Source organism: Balearica regulorum, chromosome 1, assembly GCF_011004875.1.
Source record: "Balearica regulorum gibbericeps isolate bBalReg1 chromosome 1, bBalReg1.pri, whole genome shotgun sequence".
Lineage (NCBI taxonomy): Eukaryota > Metazoa > Chordata > Aves > Gruiformes > Gruidae > Balearica > Balearica regulorum.
In genome coordinates this window covers 25,691,133-25,705,048 of record NC_046184.1, presented here as the reverse complement: position 1 = coordinate 25,705,048, position 13,916 = coordinate 25,691,133, and the positions used below count along the sequence as shown (strand labels likewise).

Genomic DNA, 13,916 nt, shown 5'->3' with positions numbered 1-13,916 from the left:
CATGCCAGAAGGACAACTTGGTTTTAGCAACAGTTATCTAACATCTGCAGGAGAGATGGATGAGGGACAATGACATTTGAACCTAGACTTTCTAAATTTACACACTACAGGTCACAAAATCCATGCATCCTGAGAAACAGTAATCTATATGCCTCCCAGGGTCATTTATAGCAAGTCCTGTGGTAGAACAGACACAGTTCAATGAAAGAAAATGTGTTTAAAATTTTGAACTGACCCATAGTACACCTATGACAAAGGACAGGTGTATCAGTGTGGCATTTTAAAGTATCATGGTTTATGTTACTGTAGCGTTTCACAGACAGTTGACAGTTACGGCAGTCATGTATGCCCCAGAAATTTGGGGAGGGCAAAGCAGCTAGGAGAAGAAAACACTTTGTTGTTCCATGCCCAGAGTACAAAGAAATCAAATGCAGATTATTTCAAATTCAGTCCTTTTATTTACCATGTATACCAAGAAACCATGAAACTATTCTTCGAGTTATGGAATTTGTCACACCTTTACACACAGCAAGTCTTTTAAGGCTGCTGCCAACTTCAGGACAGTTAGCAGATAAGGGAGCCCTTAGCAAGAGTGACTGTCCGGCTCAGCACTGCTCGGGGTGACCTGATGTGCAGAAGCAACTCACGCCACACTGGCTACAGTTGGTCGCAGGGGAAGAACTGTGTAATTCTGTTCTCATCTTTTAATTTATTTTTTTTTTATATTCTTAACTGTTGCTGGAGTCTGAAAGCTAATTTGAGATTACAAAATTAAAAAAAAAAGAACAGTGTGGGAACTTGCTGTACTCCACACACACATACACAGACAATCCTCCACCCTCCTCTCCTCCCTCCCCTGTTAAAGTAGCTATCTTGCACATCAAAGGTTGGAGGGTATTTTTGGTGCATTCACAAATCACTCAGGAGACGAACGAGCTTATTTGTTCCAAGTGATGAAAGTTCAAAGTATTTCATTTATGCTAACAGTTCATTAATGTAGCCATTCATGTGTGCTAATCCCACTTATTAAGCCTCCCTGTCTCCTATTAATAATAATTTAGCTAAATATGAGATGTTTCAGCAGGGTTATTCATACTTTCATATATAATGATGCTAGATATAGGTATAGGATCTCGATAATAATCTTCCTTTTCACAGAGTCTTTAATCTGAATAGAGCTTGGAGTGGCACAAACTGCACTAGGTCCTGCACAGGGTACATTTATCTGAAAGACTACTGTTACTGAGCTGTCTGCAGAGTCCTTATCTCCAAAATCCCTGTGTGAGCAGAGAAGCATGGTTATCTTTCCTGAGCAGATAGAAACCTGTAGAGCAGAAAAACAAAGGACCAGAACCCACAAAACCACTTACACAACTTAATGGGTCCCAGAACCTTCAGGCAAATTCTGCGAGTGAGAAGCAGCAGTGAACTTTCCAAATGAGATGGGCAAAGGACCTGAGTGTCCTATTGCCTATGTGAGAGCTTCAACTAGTATATAAAAGTGGTAATTTCCCTCTTCAGCTGTGCTTGAGAAGTGAGCCAATTGTCTGTACCTTGAGAGATGATTTAGTCCAAGATAGTTAAGCCTTGGCAGCCATGGTTGCCAGATCTGTTTTTAGGACCTACTACAGCTTTCTTCACCTCTGCTATAAGTAGTCTATTTCTTTCATTCCCAACATAAGTATTCAATTTTATGCTTCCCCTCTCCAAGTCCAAGAACAGCCATTTCTCCTCTTCTTCTCCATACAAGTATCACATCTTGCCTTTCTCCCCAGCACAGTTCTGCCATCTCATTGATCTATTTTCCCACTCTCGTACAGCACAGCCCACCTTCTCCACAGATAGCACTGACACAATCAGTTCTCAAAATGCACTGTGCAAACGGACTGCCTTTCTCTCCACCCTCCTGATTTCTGGCAACATCAGCCTACCTGCATTCTCTCCCAGCTGTCTCACAAGCACCCAAATCCTGTTCTGCCAAGCACCACAGCAGGATGAAAGGTATCTCCTCATTTCCAACACGGAAGAAGGAGAAGGCCAAATAGAAGCATCATGATCAATAACACATGGGCACCAGTCAGTCCTGCAGAGAGGATACTGATCTGGAGAAAGAGTCTGCTCTTCCCTAACCCTTGAGGGGTGCAGCACTTACCTCAGGACCATGTATCTTACTCCAACAGCCAGGCATCTGAAGGCAATATGGAATGAAACTCAACACCCATGCACCAACACCCTTTTGTGGATTTAGCTCCTAGCAGTTCCCTCAAGGTGACAAACCAGGGAGAAGATTCAGTTTGAAGATGACGACTGAGTGCATGTACCCATGTATAGGCATCTGGTGACACTTGGGATGCCTTATGAGTTTCATGCAACTCCTTATGGCTGTAGGTCTCATCTAAGTCCCGAGGCAGATCTAACAGCACGGTATGCAGGTCATGGAGGTTCTCAGGTTCTCAAATAGTGCTAAATGCCTATATTTAGGAACCTGAATTGAGCCCTTAAATGTCTCCATGTATGTGACGTTTCTAAGTTCTCGCAATAGGCAGTAAATATCCAAATTGAAACACGCAACGGCATTTAGAGAGCTATTCAACACACCTTGCAAAGCAAACACTGACCTTTGGTCAGAAACACTGACCAGTTCTCCATGAGCTATAATGGGAGTATCATCATCTTGGAGGTCCTTATATTTACGTGTCTTTATTTGCAAACTATAGCCTTCCTGTCAAGACAATCTAAAACAGAATCAGGAATTCAGCTTGGTCTCTTCAAGGACAGCCACAAAACAAGGCAGCCTACTGATTCTGGTAGGGTGAAATCATGTAACCTGACACTAAGGATTGACTATTAACCTGGTATTCACCCAAATGATATTATATAGTATTTTAAAATAGTCAAAGATCGCAATAGAAATGACAATCCAGGCAATCAGATGGATCTTCACACATTGCTGCTGATTCATAACACAAAGTGGGAATGTTTCAGTCAGGTTGATTTAAGTAAAAAAATACTTACTGACCAGCTACCTGCTCACACGTGACCAAACCCCTTTAAGCTCCACATCAACATTTTCCCATCCATGTTCCCCCATTCTCCTTGATCCTTCCCTTTCTCCACTCTGTTCTCCCTCCAGATAATCAACCAGCCCTTAGTTATTTTCCCCCTTGGTCCCAGTTTTCTTATATCTGTATCCAAATTTGGTATTTTTGATACAGTTACCTAGGTAATCTTGACCTTACATGGTTTTACCAATACGGTTACCTAGGTACCACTGTCATTACAACTTCTTATCCCCAAAAGACCCCACTATTGCCCTCCCAATTATTATGAAGTTTGGCCACCTCTCATGTAAGTCACCCTTAACCAACTGTGAAACACAGCCAGCCTTCGCAGTATGGATTGCAACTTTTGACAGCTTCTCACTCTGCTATTCATTACGTCCTGCAACATAATGTCTGATGTCATCTCCAGCATACCTTACACTTGGCTCCTTAGCTTTTGCTTAATTGGTCCCTAACTCTTACCTTAACCATAAAACTTACTTAAGGATTTTGCTTTCTCCTGAAAATTAGTTCCGTGGAAATGTTTACGTTTTTCCCAGTTGTATTTTAAAATAAGCAAATGACATTTGATAAAAGCATAACCTAATGGTATGCTCTTTAATTGCAGACAGGTTTTTACATTCTGATAGCAAACACCATTATCTTTTTTTTTTTTTTTTTTTTTTTCCCTGGCATATTTAAATGTGCTATAGTTTGTGTCATTACTCAGGACTGTACCTGTAATTAACATGACCTGTAAAGGTCTCAGCTGTCTGTGCTGAAGGCACTGATAGCAATGTAATCCAAAAGTGTCTTTTGGCTCAGAAAAAGCAATCATTCTCTCTCCAATGGTTAGTAGATGCCTAGGAAAGAGAAAAAGAGGACTGGCATATGAAAATTTCCGCAAGTAACCTGCAACCTCTAACTATTCTGACTTCAGGAGATTTACTGAGACTGATGATACATGTCCATTTAATAAACTGTAATGAATCTTTTTTCCAAACTCTTGTTGGTCTGCCCTTGAACTCATAAATTCACTGAGTCCAAAACACCATTGCCAAGGATCTCCTGACTCTCATCGCAGGAAGAATTTGGTGTACGGAGTCTTTTTTGAACTTGGCTCATGCTAGCTTCATTTGCTGCCAGCAGTTTCTTCTGTTGGATGAGTGAGCAGTCATTCCCCATCTACTTTCTCCATAGTCTGGTCTGGTTCTACAGACCTCGATTGTAGGTTGTCTCTTTTCCAGACTAAGGAATCCTAGTCTTTTTTTCCCTCAAATTCCTCAAATAGTTGTTCCTTAAACATAGAAGCCATCACACCTCATCTTTGATTGCTCTTGTTCTTCTGAGAAGAAAATTTGGGGATTTGCATGTGTGTAGTTAGGCGGGGGGGGGAAGAGAGGTCCTAAAGAATCATTTTGTATTCCATCTAAGAAGTGGCAAGAGAGAAGAGAATTTAGAGTGGCATAAGTAATGCTCTCTGTTTTGTTCTTATTTGATTTCTGATAATTATTAAGAATGTTTTTGCTTTTTTTTGACATCTACCACGTACTGAGCTAATATTTTCATACAACTATCTATCATATTCCTAAATCTCACTCCTGAGAGGTAACAGGAATCTTAGAGCTCATAATTTTCCATTAGAACCTAGGATTCTTTTCCTACATGCATCACATTTTTCTCTGTGTATATTACAGTCTATATATTTCAGTTGCCACAGTTGATAGGCAGCTCTGAAGATTTAATAGCAAACGAAGATACATCTATGTTTTCTGATTAAATTTGCTTCAAATTTAAGAAGTTATTCTTTCTAGTAATAGATGTTCTGAGATCCTAGAAGCCATTACAAAGGAATGACTGCCTTAAATATTTTTTGATGTTAAGGAAGAATATTCTTTTACTTGTTATTCCTTTCTCTACTTGAAAAACATGTGCCTTTTGTTTCTATGTGCTAGAAGCCAGTATCGCTGCCTCTGTTTATTTTCCAATCAATGTACCAGCAACATTGGTGGTACTGTCAAAAGAAGGATGAGCTATGAATAGGTTATTTTATGAATACCTCAAATGCTGACAAACAGTGGCTATTTTTGAGATGAGTTATGGCATATCAGCATATCCTTGTTGCTGTTTTGTTGCTATTTACTTTTATCTCCAGGTGAATAGTAGATTTCAAAAATACTTACATATTTAAAAGTAATGAGAATAATGACAGTCAAATACTAGGTCACTTCCCTAATCTAAGTTGCTTTTAGTTCCAGTTAAAATTGAAACATACCCTCCTCTAAAAGTGGTACGTTTTTCTATAAGAAAAAAAATCCAGAAAAAAAGGATAAACATGCATTTAAGAAAAAAAAAAAAATCTGTGCTTTGTTTGCCAGCAGTAAAGTGTTCCTACTATTCAATATGCACTGTTTGAAAACTCCTCTGTGCAGCAGCGTCAACAATGTTTACCCAAGCATGATGATTATGATAAATTTTTCCAGGGACTTCATATCTATTGTGTTTGTAGGTTGGAACTTGCAGTAATAAGAAGGCCACCAGATTCACAAATGACAGAAAAAAATAATTGGCAAATGTGATGTCAACGTAGGAAATACTGTTTGATTAGATCTGCAAATGAGCCAAAACCACTCGCTTTTGGCTGGAATTGACCTAGCAGATTTCAGTTTAATGGCTGGTTGCAGGAGAGATTTATTTATTTGTTAATTTATTTATTATTAAATGGCCTATTGTTAAAGCCTGTCACATACATAGGAACTCTGTGTTTACCCTACATGATCAAATGTTTGAGTCTATGCATGCCTCTAATATGTAGTTGAAGCATGCACTGGAGTTTTCCATTTTGGCTTGCTGTTTTTTTAAGTATACATTTTGGTTTTACTTGTTCTAATTTCCTGTCAGGATGTACACTATTTTTAAAAAGAATGCAGCAGAAAAAAGAGTCTTTTAATCATCAACACCAGTGAAAACAGTGACTTATTCTGCAGTTACTGGATTGAAAGAACCTTCTTCACTGGAATAGAAACCACTTCTTTACACTCTGTAACGAGAGCTTTACCGGCAGTAAGAGCAGAGAGGAAGGAGACCAGTGAAATTGTTACTTGGAGAGGCGGTGCACTGCATGGGTGACACGGAAGACGGTGTGCTGCTTACATGTCTCAAAGTGGAGGGTCAAATTCAGTGCCTGGATAGGTTGTAGAGGAGCCGGGGGAGGCTTTGCATCAGGCTGCCACCCTCCCTGGCATTCAGGCAGACCTACCTCTACCTGCCCCTCCACAGAAAGACGAGCAAAAATTAAACCTCCCAGGAGGTCATGCTACCGTGTGTTTGGGGAGTACCAGAGAACTGAATGTTAAATAATTCACTCCTGCCCACTCTTCATTTATCATTTCAGGAGTTAGCCTTATCTGTCTCTGTGGGAAACTACTGTGTTGCTAACAGGTAACTATGCAGTGAGATGATATGCTAGTGTGGTCATAACTGTGCTTTGTGTTCCCACTTTTACATTTAATAATCCAAGCAGAAATGAATAGGAATGCTAAACAGGAGTATGAAATATTATTTTCATTTTCTCTGTTGCTGCATAGCAGGAGGGAAAATAACCAAATGCCCCTCGAGTCCTATCCGTTTGTCTAAAACATAGGAAGGGATTTGCAGCTCGGAGTCAGAGCATTTTACAACATGGCCGTGCCTCTCACGGAGATTAAAGCATAGTCAGAAAGTCAGCCAGTGGTGCATCTTTCTTCACAGATAGGTTTTGTGCGGAAAAATAGCACCAACCTCCATGGGAAATGTTGGAAACACTTGTTTGCAACAGGTGTTGAGTAGTAGTGGGTGTTGAGCGCGACATTGCAGAGAGGTAAATTGTGACTGAACAGCCACAAATGAGTATGAAGGAAATGCAGACAAATTTGACTCGGTGCTCATGCACATATATATAAAATCAATCTGTTCAAAGTTTGCGTTTCAGCCCATCATTGCTTATTTCTCATACTCTATAACCACTCTGCTCACTAAGTAGTGGGGTTAGAAGGTCATTCTTCAGCAGATTTAACAAGCGGCAGCTGTTCTGACACTGAAGGAATCAGCTAGGTACAGACTGGTTTTGCCAGAAGAGACAGTTTGTAGAGAGATGTGGTTTTCATTTCAAGATCAGCTGATAAAGCTGGGAGAAACAGATATCTACGGTTTCTAGCCCACAAACCTTTCATTAGATCACCTGTTTTGCCAGAAGATGTGGTATTGAAGCCCTTTCCATGGCCAGGCCAGACAGATAGCTGCGTAAAAAAGACAGGTTTAAACCATGCTGTCTTTAGTGTGTCTAACAGCCCAGGTCTTTTCAACTGGTTCTTACTGAAAACTAAAATAATAAAACCAGACCATGAGAATAGACACTGTGTCTTCCCAGGGTCTGATGGCACCTGGCTGCTATCAAAGTGTCAAGTTCTGATCTTTTGCTGAGAGGAAAATATACACCATCTACTGTCCTTGGGTTTAGCTTTGAAAAGCAGTTGGGTTACACCTTCTGTTTAGCAAAGGGCCAAATAAGAGGTTCAATGTCACCATTTTTCTTGTCTTTCTGAGTTCTTGGAGGCAACTGAATTGGGGAAATAATCCCTCAGTCTAATCACAAAAATGAAAATAACATGACGCAGAGTGAAAAAATGCAACTCCCTTAAAATATAGAAAAAATAGACTTTATTTATTTGTTAGTAATTTTTTAATGATCTGGAAACTCTAACATGCCAAACAAAAGTGAGGTAGACAAAAAGACTGGTTTTACTTTCATTTTGTATCTTAATTTAAAAAAAAAAAAAAAAAAAAAAGGTTTGAGATCGTATGCTAATAGTCCTCCATGTAAAGGGACATTTAATACTAAATACTCATGGGAATAGGTTCTCTGAAAAAAACCCAGTAAAAAAACTCTAACCAGACAGATCTGACACATTTAACTTCAGCATAACACTTAATGAATTTAAGTTTGGGGTTTGTATTATGTGTATGAATGATATTCCTAATGATGCCAGTTATAACTATTGCCAGGACAACACACCTTCTACACACATCTTTTTAATACTTTGAATTTACATGTGGGTTTTTCCAGTAAATTAGAAACTAAAGATGGAAGTCCACCAGATTCTTTGTTAACATACTGTAACACACATATCAAGACATACTGGTGGTATAGCCCTCATATAGGAAAGAAGGAAAGAAAAATAAAAGCTGCATGTAAACCCAAAAAAGGATTTGACAAATATCAAAGACAGCATTGAAAATGAAAACATTTACCACAAGAGAAGAAGAAGATAAATGCAACAAGAAATTGACATTATTCTGGGAAAAAACCCACCATAAGCACTCAAAACAAGCTTGAAAAAAAAGCTGAACAAGACATGGAATGACTCACCCTGGAAAATAACAAGATTGTCACAATACAAAGGAAAATACAGTACCAACACTGAGGAGAGATTCATTTAGACTGAGAAAAATCTAACAGTGGATAAAAAGAGCAGATTTGAAGAAAATATTCAGTACCAGATGAGAAGAGTAAAAGAAACCTGAAAATTAAAGAAGTTAAAAAAAAAAAAAAAAATGGAAAGGCTTATCAAAAGGGGAAAATGTTAACACAGAAACTAAACAGGGACCAGTTTCTTATCAAGATTTGCTAATGTTCCATAAAAGGACAAGTAGAAATATTGTGTAATGAAAGAGAAGCTTTATGTAAATCTGTAAAATATTCACTATAGTGATGAAATAAGTCATATTTTCATTGCTAAGTCATCAATAAGAACAGTCAGTTTTAAAGAAATAGATATCTGCAATGTTAACTACGAGTCCTTTTCACGTCTGCTTGCTATTGTATCATGTTGTGGGTTATTTATACTTCATATAGGGGAAAGAGGAGGCACTAATAGAAGTCATGTCATTAGAGCTAGTGAATTGATTTGCTCGACAGATTTCCTTATTTCCAAATTAATTTTAGTGAATTTGGCTTACCGCAGGACAAGCTAAAACTTCATGACATGACAGCTGAAGGTGAAGATGAATAGTGCCACCCTACCACAGCCAAGCATTTCCTAGACTACAGAGAGAGCTTCTTCACCCACCGTTCTTCAGCGCAAGAACCAGAGGGGTATAGTAGGAATTGGCCTCTGGCCTGGTATCTTTTCTAAACCATTGACATCTGTTCAAAGCAGCTGTAAAGTGCTATCATATCAGGCTATTATCATTTTATTCTTATTCTGACCAGATATGCATATACACTGAAAGGCCAGAGATGAACCTTCTAATCTATCCTTATTATCTCTGTATTACAGGCTATAAAACTGCAGATGAGTTACTTAGTGCAGACATTTGTGGTCATATTTTAAGGGACTAAATTCTTGATGTAAAGGTTTCCAATGATGGAGAGTCTAACACATTCACTGGTGATCTGTTCTAAATGTTTCTCATTCACTTTGTAAAATATTACAGTGTATTACTTAATGGAAGTGAAAGTGAACTATTGGTATAATGACCATGTCAGGACCAGATTCCCTCTGTGTAGTAATTTACTGTGAAAAACTGGGAAATAGTTGTGCCATCTACGAGCATTGTGCTTGCCCTTCAGTCTGGGTGTGTTCACAATGGGTAACTTGTTCATTGTGTAAATAAAAGGAGATGCTTAAAGCAATCCTGTAAGAAAGGGAGCCTGCTGACCTACCTAAAGCTTTTCCAGCACCTGCATGAGTAGGTAACCACGTTAGCAGCTGTTAGAGGCGATCCTTTAGCCTTGTCAGATGGTCACAGCTGAGAACCTGGAGATGAAAAGGCACCAAATTTCTTAAAAGTTGGTCCCCACCAGGGTGGAGAGGGAACCTGGAAGCTGATGCAAGTTCACATGTACCTACAAGCAACACAGCTGAGTTATGTCTACCCACCAGCTTGAGAGGAAAGCCAAGTGGAGGTATAGCCCAAGAGCCATGCATTACTGCAGTCCTGCAGGCATTGGCTTTATACTCTGTATTTTAATAACACCTATACATATTGCTAAGCAAGACTGTATAAATCTTATTCCTACTGAGAAACTAAGCCAGTTGCAAAATAGTGTTGGAGCTGGAGTTTGTCTCAAATATATTATCCACGGGTATCAGTATTTTGTTTTGCATATCTGTATCAGTGTGTTTGTGCCTGCTTGCATGTATATGGGTTTAGAAATCACTACGGTTATTTCCTGGCATCTAGGTTCTTTCAGTAACATGAAAATCAGCTGACTAAAATCTTTAACAGCATTTTCCCTTAGGACAATCCTAAAATAGTTTTTTATTGGTGGAGCTCAGCACATGGAACTTGTTTCTTCCCGTGATACCAGAAGTCCATTTAACAAGAACTGTCATTCAAAGTTAATCCTTCTCCTAATGAACCAACCTCTATTGTATGTAAACTCCGTAGTACCCTGAAAGATGCTGACCTTGCATGAGAAGACACGTCTGCAGTCTGCTTTCCAAATACAATCAACGGCTTGAGCATCTCGGTAATTTCTTCTGTAACTTTCGTTCACTCAGAAATTTCCAATTTGTTTCATGTCAAGATAGCTCATAACATCCCAAACAGCCAGGCAGAGCAGCAGGCAGACATCGAAATGAAAAAACGACGCAGGATTTTATTTGTTTTCCTTGAAGGACAAGCTGGCAGAAGTGGCTCCGATGCCTGAGGACTAAGAGGCCGGGTAGAGAGGAAGGGTACCTATAAAGCACCAAGTGTTTTTACACTTAAGTTGCCCGCCATTAAAAGTCGCATCACATCCGCGTAGAGTAGACGGTTACACTCGGATGGGAACAGTATCGCAAACACAGAAAGCATTCACAGGGTTCCTGGGCTGCACTTGGTGGACCTGGGATGAAGCGGAGGATCGTGTGTCTCACCTTACGCTCCCAAAGCCCCGAGTGTTTGCCAGGGGTGTTTCTAGCCCCCCACTACCTTTCGACACCAGGATGCCGAGAGGACTCAGCTCAGCGCGGGCAGGCCGTGCGGAGGGCAGGCTCGGCCGGCAGGCAGGGTGCCCGCTCCCCCCGGATCGGGGTGCCACGCAGGGCGGGGTGTCCTGGCCGGGCCGGGGCTCCCCGCCGGGCCCACGCGTGCCGCTCTGCCGCGCGGGTCTCCCCGGCCCGGTCCGGGGGGCACTGCCGCCCCCCCCCGCACTTCCTCACCACGCGGGACCTGGTGCGTGTTCCCCTTGGTTTTTCACTTCTTGTTTGGCTGGTTTAGGGTTTGGCGGGTTTTTATCATGGGGTTTGGTTTTTTTTTTTCGGTCTTGCTTTGTCTTCCCGAAGAAACGGTGCCAGTGCCTGCGCCCTGACCCACTTCTAAGGCGGATAATGATATTCTGCTGCTCCAGCCCCCTTCCCCCGCTCCCCCCTCCAGTTCCCAGGGAACACGTACCCTCTCTGCTTCCCGGCTCGGGAGCAGCCTGCAAACGGCACCTCCGTACAGGCCGGTTCCGCTTACCAGCCCCGCCGAACTCCCCGCGATTATCCTCACGGTTTCCCTCAGCACTAAGCGCTTCCAAAATCGGGGCCCTAAGCCGCGGCGGGGAGCCGGCCCCGAGCCGGTTGGGTTTTAAGGGGGCTCCCCCGCCAACGCGCTCTGCGGCATCCCCGAAGGGCCGCCAGGCTCCGCGTCCCTGGGGGACCGGCGCCTCACCTCGCTGCCCTCCGAGACCCCAGCAACCCCACACGCCCCTCGCCGCCTCCACGCCGAAATAAACTTTTCCTTCGCACGCCCGTGGGGGGATGGCGGTGTCCCGGGGCATGCGGCGGGGCCCTCCTCGGCCCCGGGGCCACGCTTTGGCCGAGGCGACGTGAACCCCTCCGGGCCCCCGGCCCCCTCCCTCCTGCCGGCGTGGGGTGGGGGGGTCCTGCCCCCTCCTGCCCGCGGGCGGGCGCGCGCCACCGCACTCGCTCGCGCATTACACCCCCCGCCCGCACACGCATACACACACGCACGCAGACACACGCGCGCACACGTGCGCGCCCGCCCAGCAGCGCGCGGTCTCCGCCCCCCCGCGCGCACACACACACAGACACACACATCAAGCACACACGCGCGCACACCCGGGCACACACACGCACACTCCCGCGCGCACACCCGCACCCACCCCGGCACACCCGCACACACCCGCGCGCTCCCCCGCAGCCACTCGCGCCTCGGGCAGCGCGGCCGCTCGGCGGAGTGCGCGGCGCGGAGGGCGGCCCCCGGCGAACCCCCGCGATGCGCTGAGCCGCGGCCCCGCCAGCACCCAGCGCCGCTGATCCCGCCCGCCCGCGGCGTGGGGGCGGCCGCCGGGCGCGGCCGCGGCGCGGAGCCGGCTCCCCACTGGGGAGAGGTGCAGCTGCCCGCGGAGGCAGGCAGGCAAGCAGGCAGGCAGGCAGGCAGGAGGCTGAGAGGCAGTCGGACAGGCAGGCAGGCAGACGGGAGGAGGCAAAGGACGATTTGGACATGCTCATTCTAGGGCGCTTGGTTGCCTGCATCCAGCTCGTCTGTATCCTCAGAGTGGGTGAGTGATATTTTCATGAATTCATCTTTGGGTTTCAGACCAACTTTTCTCCCCGGGCTCCGTTGGGGTTTTCTCCCTTTGATCCGTTTTGCTTAGAGCTGCAGGTGCAGTCACCGGCTGTTCCACACCGTGGAAACATGCTGTCAACACCACGGGTGGAAACGTTTCTCCTACCCCTTTTTACCTCAGTCTCCTGCTGCCGGGCTCCGCGGATGCGCGGTACCCCACGCCACCCTCGGCAAAGGCGGGTTGCTCCGGAGGGGGGGCTCGCCAGCCCACGCTGCCTCTGCTCCCACAGCGGCGTCTCGCGTGGGGCCCAGCGCCCGGCGGAACCGCTCCCCGCCGAGCCCTCCCCGGGGGTCTGGCCCCGCCGGGCCGCCCGCACCCGCGGGGAGTGGGTGTGCGCCTGTGACAGGAGGGAGAGGGAAGATCCCTGCCGAGCAGCATTGACACCGGTCGAGCTCCTCTGTGGACGTGGGATAGGAAATTTCACTTTAGCCTCTCGCATGAATTGTTTCGAAGGAAACCGGGGATGGGTGCAAAATTTCAGTCCAAAAAAAGACTCGTTCTCCAAGAACGGGCGACGTCAGCGATGGCCCTAAAGCCGGGTAAAACTGCTGCCGCGAAAAGCAACACACAAGTCGTTCATTCATGTGGGACACTGCATCCAGAATATGGATTCAAATATAGATTTTCGTAGGGCTACTTACATAACCAAATTAACTTTCAACTCATTCAGATCTGTGCAACTGGAGTGCATCCTAAAAATCATGCAGTGCTCTGTTACTCGGTATTATTATTATTATAACCAGCGTATGAGTCAGTCGATGCTGTTAGAAGTGCTGTTTTAAATACTTTGTCAGACAAATATTTGGAGCTGAAGTGGTGGGTTTTGTATTGTATTGAATGATCGTTTTGAATTTATAAGCTTCTATCAAATAGATCACTAGAAAATACTAGCTGTTTGCTTACAGTTAAGCATGAGGAACTTAGGAGCTTCAGCCCATTATGTACAAAACCAGTTTTACAATAGGTCTCTCGTCATAAAGTAGGCACTAACCTACATTTTGCACCCAATAGGTGGTGCTGCTTCTGAAACCATGAAGCTCTATAAACAAAGATCGGTGTTAGGTTACTCGGAGTGAAAGCAATTTCATACCAAGTTCTGCTAGTTGGATGAAACTTTTTAAAATGTTGTCATGTGAAAAATATTTTTACCTCCTTTCTGAAAGTATATAACAATTCAGCTATAAATGTGATGAATGTAACTGGCCTTTAATTTGTCTTTATAAGTTCATTAATAACATTTTAATGTCACTTTTAAACTAACCTATTTCTAA

The 13,916-nt window shown here is 43.9% G+C and overlaps 1 protein-coding gene across 6 annotated transcripts in view; it reads left to right on the top strand.

Annotated features, from left to right (window-relative positions):
- The first annotated feature begins 12,287 nt into the window (after positions 1 to 12,287).
- PTPRZ1 (protein tyrosine phosphatase receptor type Z1) overlaps positions 12,288 to 13,916 on the top strand; it is a 143,253-nt gene continuing 141,624 nt past the window's right edge. For all 6 annotated transcript variants that reach the window (XM_075743185.1, XM_075743177.1, XM_075743167.1 and 3 more), the window contains exon 1: positions 12,288 to 12,576. In XM_075743185.1, coding sequence (XP_075599300.1) covers positions 12,519 to 12,576 — 58 coding nt within the window. In that variant the 5' untranslated portion in view covers positions 12,288 to 12,518. The remainder of the gene's footprint in view (positions 12,577 to 13,916) is intronic.